General features: G+C 42.2%; 1 protein-coding gene across 1 annotated transcript in view; it reads left to right on the forward strand.

Annotated features, from left to right (window-relative positions):
• ITGBL1 (integrin subunit beta like 1) overlaps positions 1-14,373 on the forward strand; it is a 163,481-nt gene that overhangs the window by 555 nt on the left and 148,553 nt on the right. The window contains exon 2 of the mRNA XM_015242695.3: positions 683-900. Coding sequence (XP_015098181.2) covers positions 683-900 — 218 coding nt within the window. The remainder of the gene's footprint in view (positions 1-682; positions 901-14,373) is intronic.

Genomic DNA, 14,373 nt, shown 5'->3' on the forward strand with positions numbered 1-14,373 from the left:
ATAATTTCCTCCTATCCCAATACCTATGAGGAGGAACTTTTGTCATCTTCTGTGTTCCTGTACTTTCTCACTGCCTATAAGGCAGAATTATTTCATGGGGTCTGCCTTACATTTTGAAAGAGAATTTGGGGCATATCACAATAACTAAACTTTTACGTTTTAAAAGTATAGTTCCTAAGTATCGCTTATTGCAGCCTGAAAAAGCATAATGCTCTATGCTATCAGAACACGTATAGCTCTTTCTACATATTCAGCTCTTCTTTTTCATAAAATAATTATCCTTGGCCACTAGATAGCAATGGGACTTACTAAAGAGAACTGAAATGTCAGCCAAGGGTCATGGTTTGGATTAATTTGTATTTAATCTAAGTGTGCATGTGAGATTCAGTGGCAAACTGCCCAGAGGCAGGGCTGGATCACCTAGTCTACCTGGAAGACGGTCCTGTTCCTAGGTGGGCAGGTCACCACTTTGGCATTTTGGGTCGTGGTCTTTCCTTAGGTGATGGCCGGTGGGTGGCATCAGCGTGGCCCCCAGGAAAATCGGGAGGAGGGCTCGGGATTCCTCCCCATGGGGCTGTACGTCTCCGTTCGGGGTGGACACTGGGAGGCAACGTGGGCTCCGAGCAGAAGGGGCAGCGTCTGGGCTTGACCGTGACCCCGCTGTGGTTTGTCTCCCTTGCAGAAGCGGGCCGGGCGCCGCGTGCAGGCTGACCCGGGCGGAGTCGGAGCGCCGGTGCCGGGCGCCCGGGCAGCCCCCAGGGGGCGCTCTGTGCCACGGCCGCGGCCGGTGCGACTGCGGGGTCTGCATCTGTCACGTGAGCGAGCCCGGCGTGTACCTCGGGCCCCTGTGCGAGTGCCACGAGTGGGTGTGCGAGACCTACGACGGGAGCACCTGTGCAGGTAAGGGGGTGGCGCTGTCCCCTCGGCGGGGCCCGGCGCGCCCGCGCCTTGTGCCCCCGCGCCCGGAGAGACGGGCGGGGACCGCCCCTCCGACAGCCCGCGGGGAAGTGACTGCCGCCTGAGGAGGCCGCCTTCTGCCAGTCAGCTCTCGAACCGTCTATTATAACCCTTTCCTCCGCCCTGGGGTCCAAACTTCGGTGAAAATAATATTTGTAACATTCGCTCACTTACTTATAGATCTCACTCAGCCTCACTTTTAGTTCCTTGTTACAGACCAAATCTCCCAACTTCCTCACCAACCGAGTTATTTTGCTGGGCTCTCCTACCCCAGTCACGAATGTTCATCATAATATTTGCAGAATGTAAGCCTGTATTTTATTTTTACCAAGGAAACACGGGAATGTTATTTTCCTAAATTCCAGGGGAGCTGACTGGGTCTTTGAACTGGTATTTGCCCTCATACCGCGGGTGGCGTTCACGGACAGAAGTGCGTATCAGAAAACTGCTAACAAGGAAAATACAAGCAGGCCCATAGTTACTTGGAAGCGATGGCTTCTGTATTGTTTTAGCTACTCGAATTTTTCAGCTGCAGTGGAACTTGGTATTTGGTAAGGGTGGAGTGAAAATTAATTCATTTCCATTGCACAAAGGAGTGATTCAGGTTCTGATACTGGAAAGGGTCAAGGCTATTTTTTTTTTCTTAGAGAACATCCCTAGCTTCTACCAGGTTCACATAACCGTGTCGTTTACTTAAGGCCAAGAACCTCAATTAGGTCATTGTGACTGATACAAGCACTCTGTCCGTAAAAGGACAACACAGTGCATTCCCACCAGGGTTTGGCAAATTTGTAGGAAAAAGAAATCACAACTTATTTTACCCACAGTGTGGCTGAGAATGAGAGTCCAGCACTAATGGAGAGATCAAGAATGAGTTTATAGCAAAATGTTTTTTTTTCCTTGGCACCTGGGTCCAGAAGTGCGGTGAAGACACTTAATATGCAGACTGTTTGGTGGTTAAAAAAAAAGTCATATAAATAATCTGGAGGTGTACAGGTGCTTCTGCGTGTTTGTTTAGCTTTGAAGGCTGCGGCTCGACACTTTAGACAAATAAATGCCACAATTTATTTTAACTTCACCATTTCCACAAAGCTGCAGCATTATTAAGGGCAGCCCTTTGGAATGAAAGCTAAATATTGTCTAATATTTCATTCCAAATTCAGCCGTTACCTGACTTCTCTGGCTTTTATTGCCTCTGGCAAGACCTCTTCAATATCATGAATACTGAGCACATTTTTCAGGGCCTTTTGTATGGTTCTTTCATTGGAAAAGAAGTCAAATGTGGTCTTCAACCAGTGAGCTAGTCTGGGTTGCCATGAGATGAAACTCCCGTTTTGAAGAAGCTGATCTGTTTCCTTTCTGTGAAGCTCTGCGGCGGACATGCTCGGTGTATACGCTCTCGTTCACTCTCATGGGAAGGGATTTGTTGTCTCCTCCTGACATCTCAGTCACCGCGTTCCTTCCTCCCTGGTACAAAATGCAGATGGTTTTGCTTGCTTGTGTGAGCCTTCCTGCAGAAGGTAAATGAAAGCCTTTATTTAAGGCTGGATGAAATAACTGTGTTCTCATCTTTCTGACTGTCGCCGGCCAGGGCCTGGTGCAGAATCTGCCCTCACCAGTGCACCGCTACATTTGCCAGGCCCGGAGGACAGCCGTACACACGGGGTACGTGGTGGTCTTGTCAGCTTGTCCTCTTGTTCTGTGCTTCAGTTGTGGCTACTCAATTCTGTTTTCAAGAAATAGTTCCTGTATTATAGCCAGTAAGATAAAAATGTAGCAGGTTGTCTTTTATGTTTTTATGTGCACCTGGGCCTTCACCTCTACAAGAAACCCCGGTAGGTGCTTTCCAGAAATAGAGTAGCTTCCAGAGACTTCCCCCATCTCCATGAAGAAAACAGAATCCTTCTCTGGCAGTGTATTGTGGAGCGGGTAAGACAGAGGACTCGGGGGGAAGTTTTCCAGGATTTGAATCCCAGCCCCACCTCTCAATGGCTGTGTGAACTTGGGCAGTTACTTAAACTTCCTGAGCCTTGATTTCTTCGTCTGTAAAATGGGAATATTACAGGATGGTAGTGAGGTTTAACGTACGTAAAAGACTCAGAAGAGTGTTTTGCACAAAGTAAGTAGTATGCAGATATGGATATAATGTACTGTTACAGAAATGCACAAAAGGTGAGTGAGGATGGGAAGATGGATGGATAGAAAGATAGAGAGATGGATGGGTACAAAGTCGGGCTTTGTATTTGTTGGGCATTGGATGCAGTGAAAGCAGTTTAGTTTTGTTAGTTTTCCAGACCTGTTATTAATCCAAAGCTCAAAAGGTTGAGCAATGATAGCTATCTTGGCCCAGCCTCGGAGCAGCTGTAGTAGATACACCGTGCCCTTTTACAGTTAAGTCCACTGGCATTCTCTTACAGTGAATCATAAGAAACAAACTTATTTTAGTTGGAGCTGGTTGAGATGATGACGTTCACACTGTCACAGGTGGTCTCCCCGTCTCCTCTTGCTCTCAGCACGTGCATCTTCCTCCGGCTTCTGTGACATAAAGATCTGGCCCAGTGATTATTCCTGAGGGTGTGATGATCTGATGAGGAGTAAACTTATTTTGGTGAAATATTTCTTTGAGAACAGGACAATGTTCGGTTACATAAAAACAAACTTCCAGTTAGTACTTCCAGGCACCCTAGGTAACCCCCAGAATACCTGTGATTATAATTAAATAAAATATTGGCTTTTTAAAAATCTTTCTAATCACTTTTGAAATATATCCCTTAGAAGAGTTTCAGCGTTAGGAATTTGGAAGAGCTAATTGAATTCAGTTTAGCAAATTCTGTGAAGTGCTGTATATTTGCTGGACTGTTTGCTGTTGAAAATGCCATAAAAGATGAGGAATATATGACAACTTCCCTTTGAGTAGAGGGGTCAAAGAAATACCATGTACCTATAAGGCAATGCAAAATATAATTTCTACAGAGTTCTTTGAGGGTTCCATTAAGGTAGGAATTTAATATTGTGGTTAAAAGTTCTCAAGAAAAAGATATAATTTTACATAAATCTTTTTTAAGTATAAGGAGGTTTTTAATCCCAAAGGTAGACTCCTGGAATTGTGAATGAAGAAAAATTCAAGAACTGGCTTAGAGGCAGAAGAGCATGTGGATGTGTTTGGAGAACAGTGAGGGATTTTAGCTGGGTCTCAGGGCTGCGGAGAAAGTAGCAGAAGATATATTGAGAGTTACAGTTGGGCAGATGGTGGAGAGCTTTGAACCTGAATGTGAAGCTTGTGCTCAATTAAACAACATGTAGGAGCCGTGAGGCAGTTTGAATATGGGAATGATGGTTAATGCTCTGACTCATGAAAGGTAATATGGTGCTTGGAGGGGCAGGGCAGGTTGAGGTAAACCCCTGACGGAGAGGAACTCAGATTAGATGCTATGTTTTTAAACTGAGTTGATTTACAATGTTGTGTTAGTTTCTGGTGTACAGCATAGTGACTTAATTATCTGTCTATCTATCTATCTACCTATTTCTCCTTTTTCAGATTCTTTTCCATTAGAATTTATTACAAGATACTGAACATAGTTCCGTGTGCTGTACAGTAGGAGCTTGCTGTTTACCTAGATGTTATTTAAATTACAGTCCAAGGAGAGAGATTAAGGATGGAATTATGATGAATTTTAAAGTCAGTTGCCAGATAGACCAAGAGGGAGTAAGATGGTGTCAAGTGACCGGGTGTGTGACGGCACTGATGGAATAAAGTCAGAAGAAAGAACCAGATAACTCCTCAACAGAGAAAAGTCCCTATTAAAGAAAAAAAACACTTATTTTTGCCTGGAGTTGCTGTAAAATGAAGAATTATTGCTAGAGGAACGAGTCTGAACTTTGTGGCAGAAGCTCTGGGTTTAGATGGGAACCTTGTCTGAATTGTTAACGCGGGTTATCTTGCTTCTGTCGTTAACCCTGAGGCGGTCATTTGATTTCTCTGCAACTTAGTTTCTTTTTCTGGAACATCTTTATGGATTGCAAGAACTTTACGCCCCGCATGGTATTATTCAGAATAATGTTTAATATTTATGTATAAATATATTTACTATCTTTATGATTTGTGCATTTATACATTTATTCCGACTATAAAACGTCATTGTAAGCATTGATTTTATGTAACTAAATACTCTTGGTGTGAAGATAATTAAAATACATGGAAACATCTCTAATACAGAAATGGTAGTAATTTTTTTTTCTTGCAGATATTTCTGCCTTTTATAGTGTTAAAGAAATAGTATGAGAATTGTGCATGATTATTCATGAGCACTGAACTTTCCGGCTCCTTAGAGTCTCTCCCAGGACTGTTTGACCTCCTATTTCCTCGCAGTTGCATTTTCCTTAGATGAGTAATTGTCTCCAAGCCTATTTCGTGGAATCACTCTTTGGTTTTTCCTTTCTTAGTCATTTGCCATTTTCCACCTTCTCTTCCTTCTTTCAGACCCTACCCTGTCCTGATTGCCCACTCCTTTGTCTCTGTCGGCGGGGGGGGCCCCCTTGCACTTTACCATCGTTTGTTTCTTTTCTGCATCTCCTCTGCACCCCTGCTTGGGGCACCAAGCATGGAAGAGCATCCGCTGCTCTTTAACGCCCTCCCCAGGAAACAAATGTGTCGAACAGGCCAGTTTCCGCGTTGCCTCTCTGCTTGTGTTTTCATCATGGTCTTAACAAGTCCTGAAGTTCTGGAGAGCAAGTTCAGGAGCTCCCACGGCCGGCTCCCCCACGACATGCAAACTTCTTCTTCTCTGAGTTCTGCCCTCTTAAGTTCATCCGTTTTGGATAAATGCCTTTTGTCTTACCCCTAGGGACACATAAAAATTAAAGATTTTTCACTCTCAAAGTGCCAGGCCTGCACGCCACTTGCTCTCACCTGTACGGCTCTACTGCGACGGTACCCTGCGGCTCTACTGCCAAGACCGAGATACCTTGGCCTTGGACCAGGTCATCCCCACACCTTGAGAATCTGGAAGAGCTTATTTATAACATCACAGTGTTTAAATCAAATATTGTCAACGTGACAAGTTCAGCAGTTATTTTTTAGGTAAAATTTCCCCGGAAAGAGATGGGAACCTATGGGAACAAATTTATTTGTGTTACAGATTTTCAATTTGCGGAGCATAAACCTCAAAAGACTTTCAGTGTGTTTTAAGACATGATGCTAAAGCTGACATCCCGTGTCTCTTGGTGTCCTAACCCGCACCCCGCCCTCCCAAAAGCGGCCCCTGGGCCTCAGACACAGATCGTTAAGTCTGACCTTGTGACTTGTGATGCTCAGGGCCTGGAGGGGATGACCGGGCCGTAGGAGCAGAGACTCTTGATGTGGTCCTTTGTCTGGTGAATTCCCTATCTGAGGAGCTGGACAGTGAAACGACATTTTCATAGGTTCCGTCTCCTGCCTGCCATTGTGTTAGTTTTCTGTGACTGCTGTAGCAAATTACCACAAACCTTGCGGCTTCAACAACGCAGATGTATTTTCGTGTAGTTTTGTAAGTGAGAAGTCAGACAGGGATCTCCCAGGGCTTAAGGGGTTTGCAAGCTCTGTTCTTTTCTGGAGATTCTTGGAGAGAATTCACTGCCTGGTCACTGGATATCAAGACAATTTAGTTCTGTGCTGCTATAGGACCAGGCTCCCCGTTTCCTTACTGGCTGTCAGCTGGGGGTGTCTGCTGTCTCCCAAGCCTCTCTTGGGTCCCTGCACATACCTGTCTACACCTCAAGTGTCACACCTGGCGGAGTGTCAGATCCCTCTCATGATGCTGCCTCTCTGAGCCTCTTCCACTGGCACATCCCTTTCTCACCACGGCCTGGTAAAGTGCTTTACTCTTAAGGAGTCAGGTGATTAGATTGGATTCAATCAGATAATCCAGTGTCATCTTCCCATCTCAAGATATCATCTTAATCACATCGGCAGAGTCCCTTTTGCCATGTAAGGTAACGTACTTACCTATTTAAAGGAACAAGGGTATGAACATGTTTGGGGTCTTCATTCCTCTAATACTCACTATCCTTCTGTAAAGTACAGGGCAGCGCCATGATGTGTGCATGGCGAGGGCAAGGGTCCAACTCTGCTCATCCCTGGCTGTTCTGATGCTCCATCCAGGATGCAAGGACTAGGTCTTTTCCATCTTTCCGAGCTAATCCACACCATCTAATTTTCCTGGCTCCAGACTGTCCCTTGTCACTGCTGGTGAGGACCACCAGGTTCTGGTCCAGAACATGAAGAGTGACGTACAGCCCAGCAGCTGCTGAGGTTCAGTGCCTGACACTGTCACTTGCCAGCTGTGGCGCTCTAAGCAGGTTACTCAAAGGCTTGCGAATTCTGTTTCCTTTTCTGTGAAATGGGGGCAATAACGGTATCAGATGGGACTCATCATCATGCCAGGCACATGCGAGTGATGAGTAAGTCACTCGAGTTACTGTCCTTGGTTATGTCAGATGCCCCACTTCTACCCTATCTTGATACTTGGTCGTAAGATATTTATTCCCCCAAAAGTGATTTTCCTTCCATGTCATATCTTCCTCTGGGTCTGAACCTCTGTTTCATCTTTCCTCCTTTGACTGTCAGTGAGTGTTTGAACGTGTCTCATCTCAGACATGCCCGCTCTGTTGTGACAGGGCTGGAGAGCTTTCAGGAGAGGACAGACACTCACTGTGTCACGCTCTGGCTCAGTGGATGTCTGGGTTTCTGACCCTCGTTTCTGTCTTTGTCTTTGGAGCTTGACTTCTGTGTTCCTTCGGAGGACATTAAAGGAACAGCCTGGAAATACAGATGCCTCAGTAGAAGTGAAAGTCAGAAGCAGAAATACATTGAGTGTAAAAAATCTGCAATATATATTTTATATATATAATGTATTCAATGTATATATACCACCACATTGTGTGTGTGTGTATGTGTATGTATGTGTGTGTATATATATACATATATACCTCATCTCCTTTATCCAGTCATCTGCTGATGGACACTTAGGTTGCTCCCACGTCTTGGCTGCTGTAAATAGTGCTCCAGAAGCCCTTTGGAATCAAGGGCCTCCTGTGAGGGATGTGGCCACCTATGAGCACAGCTCAGCCAGCAGACAGGAATCTGGCTTTTTCTGAGACACTGTGGAGCTGCCATTCCCAGTCCCAGACCGCCTGCCCCTGGAGTGCTTTCGCGCATAAGAATTCTAACCTTTAATCTTGCTTGAGCCCCCATCATTTCGGGGGTTTTCTGTCACTGGTAGCTAAATATAACCCTGCCTGAAACAATGACTTTATTAAAAAGTTCAAGTTTATTAAAATAGAGCAAGAGTAGAGCATACACAGGGGTTGTGAGCTTGAGCCCAGGAGACCAGAGGGGCTGGATTTCACACCCGTTTATGTGCTCCATGGGTTTCAACAGTTTTGGTAAACTCAGTGAGACTCCATTTGCTCATCGCTAAGTTGGGGTATGGTTAACAGTCTGGGGACGGTTACTGCAAAGTTTAAGTGAGGAAATACGCAAGAAGTGCCTCATGGAGTAACTGACTCTAAATGGAAGCCATTATTACTGTTGTTATTAAACCCAGTATCTCTAAGGGGATTGTTCTAAGGGAAAAGGGACTACGTCTTTGCCTTGCTAGTATTTACCAGTATATATTTACTAGTAACCCAGTGACCAAATATAGATGTATGTTCCATGTACCTGTTTACATAGCCAACATATACTACTTTTTTGCCTAGCAGTTTTTATGAAGTTATTATTCTGTGAGAAGGCATAATTTTTAAATATCTGGTCACCAGAAATTAAATTAGCAGAGAGAACACAAAAATTGTTTATGTATTTTAATATTTAAACATTTTCACTTTATTTACCGGTTTATTAAAATTGTTAAAACACAATAATACATGCTTGCTACAAAAAGTTTAAAAAAATACATATATGGGTGAAGAAAAAGAAATACAGCAGCATTGTGTTTTATGCAGAGAACAAGTTGTACGTCAGCACAAAATTCAGACATTTGACATTTAAATATTACCCTGAGAAGTCTCCGAGGAGGGCTCCAAGTCTGAGTTTATTACATGGTCTCTCAGTTAGTGTAGCTCAGTAAACACGAGTAAATGAGGGTTTACTCCAAGGCTAGAAGACATTTTTGGGGTTTTGCCTGGAAGTTAGATGAGTATTAGCTGAACTGGTCTTTTGGGACCACTCAGCCCAGGAAGATGCTCATGCACGGAGATTCACACCAAGAACCTCAGCCCGTGGAGGCAGTGTCACGTTCACACTCTCATTTCATACCCACGTGGGGCCTCCACTCAGAGACTGGAATGACATGATGTTTTCCCATGATTATATAAATATGTGTGTTATAATCACACACGCGCGCACATACACACAAGTAAGTTGTTTCCCTCCCTCTTTCTTGCTATTTTTTTCCTATAAGAATACATTGTGGCCCTCACTTTAAATATGTACATGATGAAGAATTCTCATTAGTATCTGATGTTCTGTAGTGTGGGTGTATTACTTCTTTATTTGCCTGTGAGTGAACATTCTGGTTGTTCTCAGCTTTTGTTGTTTCTGTGTTTGGTTTTTTTGATAGAGGAGACTTTAAGCAGTATTCGGGGTAAAATTGCTCACACACACTCGCATACACACACAGGTGCACACACACACACACACGGCTCTCTAGCATTTGGCTCCGGCACAGGCTTGTAAACCCTGCCACCAGAGCGAGCTGCGGTCTAAGACACACGTGCGGCTGTCACCAGTCACCAGAAGTGTCCATAAACGTGTCCTCCTGCTTGAGAATCTTGGCAAAGGAAACTTCGAATCCAGTGGAACTGGGAGATCTCAGGCTTTTGTCCTTTGGGAAACTGAATTCCAAGCCTGGTCTGGGATTCAAGGTCAGGAGTCCCATCTGAGAAGGGGAGAAGTGTGGGACTGCTGGGACTGAGAGGACCTGGGGGACGTCCCAGGGCATTTTTAGGCCCCCCGCAGGGGTAAATTCTCAAGCTATTTTCCATTAACTCTTAAATCAATACAGCTCCAGAGCTGCAGGAAGGGTGCCAATGTCATTTTCTTTGGAAAAGAGTGCTTTGTCTTTTCAAGGATCACATTTCCTGGCAAATAAGAAATTATATTTTGTAATAGAACTCACTCTTCTGTGTGCTCTAAATCATCTTCCTGCAGGCTGGGGGAGAAGGACGGCTTTGTAAAGGGAAAGGAAAAATAAGACCTTGATAAGAGTGCTCGCCGGTTTGACCTCGTGTCACCGAGCCCTCATTTATGCAGTAAAACGAGTTTTTATGCCAAAGGCCTGTAGTCCTAATTGTACATAGTCACTCGTTCAAACAGCAAATTATTCCAAGTCAATAGTTGCCTGCTGTACTTTCCTGTTTTATTACTTTATCTGGATATTTCCTAGGAAAAAAATTTTTTTAAAAAAGTCAGTGAGTTTGGTATTGCTTAGAAACTTCCCTAATAGCAAAGCATCAAGTTAAATTTGTGATTTAGTCAATTCGAGTGAGTCAGGAGCCAAACTCAGAAAATCACAACATGGTGACTGTATTTCCTAATTGGCCATTACTGCTCTTTCAAAGCTGTCATTTTCTGCTGTGCAAAATAGCTAGACAAAACTGGTTATTTTTCTAAACAAAATGACTTGGCCATTTAATTAAACCTTTTCCCCTCCAATATACAAAAGACAAGTTAGGAACTTTGTTTTTTTTAACTTTCTTGGTCAACACCATTAGCTTTTATACAAGCTCAGTATTGATGTGAAAATAACTCATTTGTTAAGAAAGAAAATCTTTGATTAGTTAGCTATGTGCTGGTTAGACTTCTTTCAATTGCTTGCTTAGATAGATTTGAGTCCTAAAATTAGTGCTGCATTAGTAATACCAAAGAGTAACCAGAAAATATCTACTTATACTTGCGTACATTTAGCTGGAAAATCCTTTCATGTGTATGAATTCATTGTCTTCTCACATGACTTTACAGAGGTAGTCAAAATTATTCTTCTCCATCTGTCATACTAACTAACCTGAGAAGAAATCTGTCCCACACATCAATAAGAACATATTAACATTGTCCTGAAACCACATATTTAGGGAAAATATTTTCATGAATTTGGAGTCTTGAAATGAGAACATAATTTTCAGGGGCCTCATTCTTACGTTTAAAGTCTACCTTCTGTTGATTTTTTTTTTTCTTGGAGAAGCAGATTTTAACTCTCATTTCTGTCTTACGTCGGAGAGAGTGTACGTTAAAGCTCAAATACTGAGCAGAAGAAAGAACACCTTACTCATTTAACATCACAAGAAGTCCAGGTAACAGAAATCACTGGGGCTAAATTACTTGCCATACCAACAATGAGCGTTCCTCTCAGCTGTAACTGAAATTCTTAGAGCGATTGCATTTAGCACCAACTATTATCCGAATAAGGATTCTCTGGAGTCAGCAATGGGAGAAACTCTTTCACAACCTTTGATTTTCCTTGTCTGTAAAAGGGAAAGAAGAGGTCGGTAAGTAGAGTTGAATATATGTGTTTGTTTCTTTCATGGACATTAACTAGGGTTATTTTGTGTAATAGCTATTTTCACTATGTTGAATAAATCACATTAGAGATTATCTTTTCCTCTTATAAAATTAAAACGTCCATAATATGAAATCTAGAAATTCAGGTACATGCAATTTTTAACGTACATATAGATTTTTTGAGAACAAAGAGGTGTGAATAGACAGACATGCTTAGTGAGAGAAGCAAAGTGTGTGTAGAAAGCTGAACAATTTTGATTAGATCACCCTGAAGGTTTACTTCACTCCTTGAAGGTGGGTATGTCAACCTTTGGGTCACGACATGAGGCTTCTGGGGACATTCTGCAAATGTCACTCATCAATCTGCCTGGCATTCCTGAAGCTCTGCTCCTTCGATGTCTCAAATATCCCTGCTTATATGCCAGATGTAGGGTTTTAAGTCATGTGAGTGACAGTACACTGATCTGTTATTAATAGCCTTTATTGAATTTAATCATCTTTCCTTTGGGAAAGCTAAGTGACATGGTTGGGAGAGGATGGAAATGCAGGGGCAGACTGCCCTCGAAAATGCCTGGGAATTGGAATTAAAAGACGGAACAAGCTGTTCGTTCTTTCTCCAATACTGTTACGTACCGTGTGACCTTGGGCAAGTCACCTAACTTCTCGGAGCCGCAGTTAAATTTAAATTAACAAGCATTTATTAAACATCTCCAAAATGCTGTCTGGAGGAGAACTGGGTATTGGTAGCTGTGCTCTGCCCTCTCCTCTGCTCTGCGAGGTGAGTAGGCAGGAGGCAGATGGGTAGGCAATTAATAGAGATATTTGAATATGGTGGCTCCTCAGTGAAATTAATGGGTTGATGTGACTGTGAGTATCTGATATTTAAATTTAATTTGGGGTAATTATATTTCATTTTTAAGTGTAACCATATTAAACTAATTACATGGAAAATTATATTGGCATCTTGATGAGTTTTATGAGAGGGCAAGAAAATTAACAAGAAAAAAGCAAAAATGCATCCAGAAACTGATATTAAATGAGGGGATTCATATCAAGCTCACAAAAGAGAATTACCTAAATATGGATGCAATGTCCTATGAGTCAAAGGGAAGTGTTCTTTTCCACAGTACTTAAATATACCAAATCTGTCATTTTTATGACATCTTCCAACTGATTTTCTATAAGTTCATGCTCCAAATGCCCCAAACTACAACAGTTTGATGAAAAGCAAACTATTGGTACATGTCACCCTGTAAGGAGACAGGTTTAGTGGTTGTCTGTTTCCTTTCTTTTTTCTTTCTTTTTTAGATATTGTGCAGTAAGCGACTTATCTATTTTTTTGTTTAATTACTCTCTTTAATTTTCACACTTATTTTTCTACCTTAGATTATTTTATGTGGCATAATGTGTTTGGTTTTTTGAACAAACTATTTTGGGAACCTCTTGTGTCTCCTGAGAACTTCAAAAGCATTGGCATCAGTCGACATATTTGGTATTATTAGAATTCTGTTTTTCAGATTTTTTCAAACAATAGAATTCAACTGACTTAAGGAAAGAGAATGTAAACAGTTTTAAATTGTCTGAACTGTCAGTACAACCACTGGTTGGTTAGTCAACCATTGTAAACTTATTGACAGCCCCATTGTGTATGTAGTTTCATTACTTTAATGCAGAATATATTTCCTGTTGCTAATGAAGGACAGCAGGGACGAATTTTTCCATGAAATTTGATTGATTATGAAATTCGTAATATTTACAGTTTTATTACAAGTCCATATGAGTATAAATATTTTTGAGAGAAATATGTGTGTAATTATTAAAAAGGATGTTGGTATAAATTAGTCACTGTCTTTAAAAGCTGAAACTGAAAATGGACCTCTTTTTCGTATATAAAGAGCCAAAATCTTATGGATGCATAGATAGATGAGATACTGATCTTGGCATTTTATGTGTATAATTACTATGCCATTTGTTTGTTCTATGTTTGTGCTATGTGTTGTTTGTGCTGCCTATTTATTATACAACTGCTATGGGTAAGACCCTGCACTGGTAGGTATAGGGGCTGTAAAGATTAAAAGATATGATTGTTTTCCTTGAGACACGTGGTAGTGGGTTTAAAATATTGTATAATGTAGTGTTAAAGAGGTCCAGAGTACCTTGCACATGAGAAGCCTGAGCTGTTTTGAAGATGAGTAAGTTACTAACCAGTGGGTCTGAGAGGATCGGCACTTTAGCCAGAGAGAGAATGTGAGTAAAATTTGGAAGTAGAACATGATGGATACTGCTGTTGCTTCTTTAAGTCAGTGGGTTCTTTCAGAAGGGTTATTGGAGAGAAGCCTGCAGAGATCAGTGGAGACAACACGTAGGAAGTCTTTCAATGCCCAAAATTTGACTGGGAGCCCTTGGCAAGTAATGGTGAGCAGAGAATTGGCTTTTCCGCATAGAAATTTTGGGGACATTGCTCTTAGGATGAATGGAAAGGGGAAAGCCTTTAAATAGAGAGAAAATTGAGAAAGTTATTTTAATAGCCTGTGGTGAAAACTAAAAATGTTCGGAAGTCTGCTGATGACCATGGAAGGAAAGAGAAAGAATGATACTAGGTGCACTGTTAGATGGTGGAGCTGACAGGCATTGAGGATGGGGCTGGAGAGGTAGGGGCGGGACTTATTTGGTAAATGTAATGTTACAGTCACAGTGGTTTTCAGATATTCCAAGGCTTGCAACGTCCCACCCTCCTCTGCTCTAGAGACACCTGGATCTCTTCATAATTTGAAGTTAAAGGTTCATTCCTGCATACCTAGAGAACTGCTTTGTTATTCAGCACTGGTTTCTCGTTCTTGGTTAAATACTTCAAGTATCCCCCACATGGGAGAGTGAAAAGG

The sequence above is a fragment of the Vicugna pacos genome, chromosome 14 (genome assembly GCF_048564905.1).
Source record: "Vicugna pacos chromosome 14, VicPac4, whole genome shotgun sequence".
Taxonomy (NCBI): Eukaryota; Metazoa; Chordata; class Mammalia; order Artiodactyla; family Camelidae; genus Vicugna; species Vicugna pacos.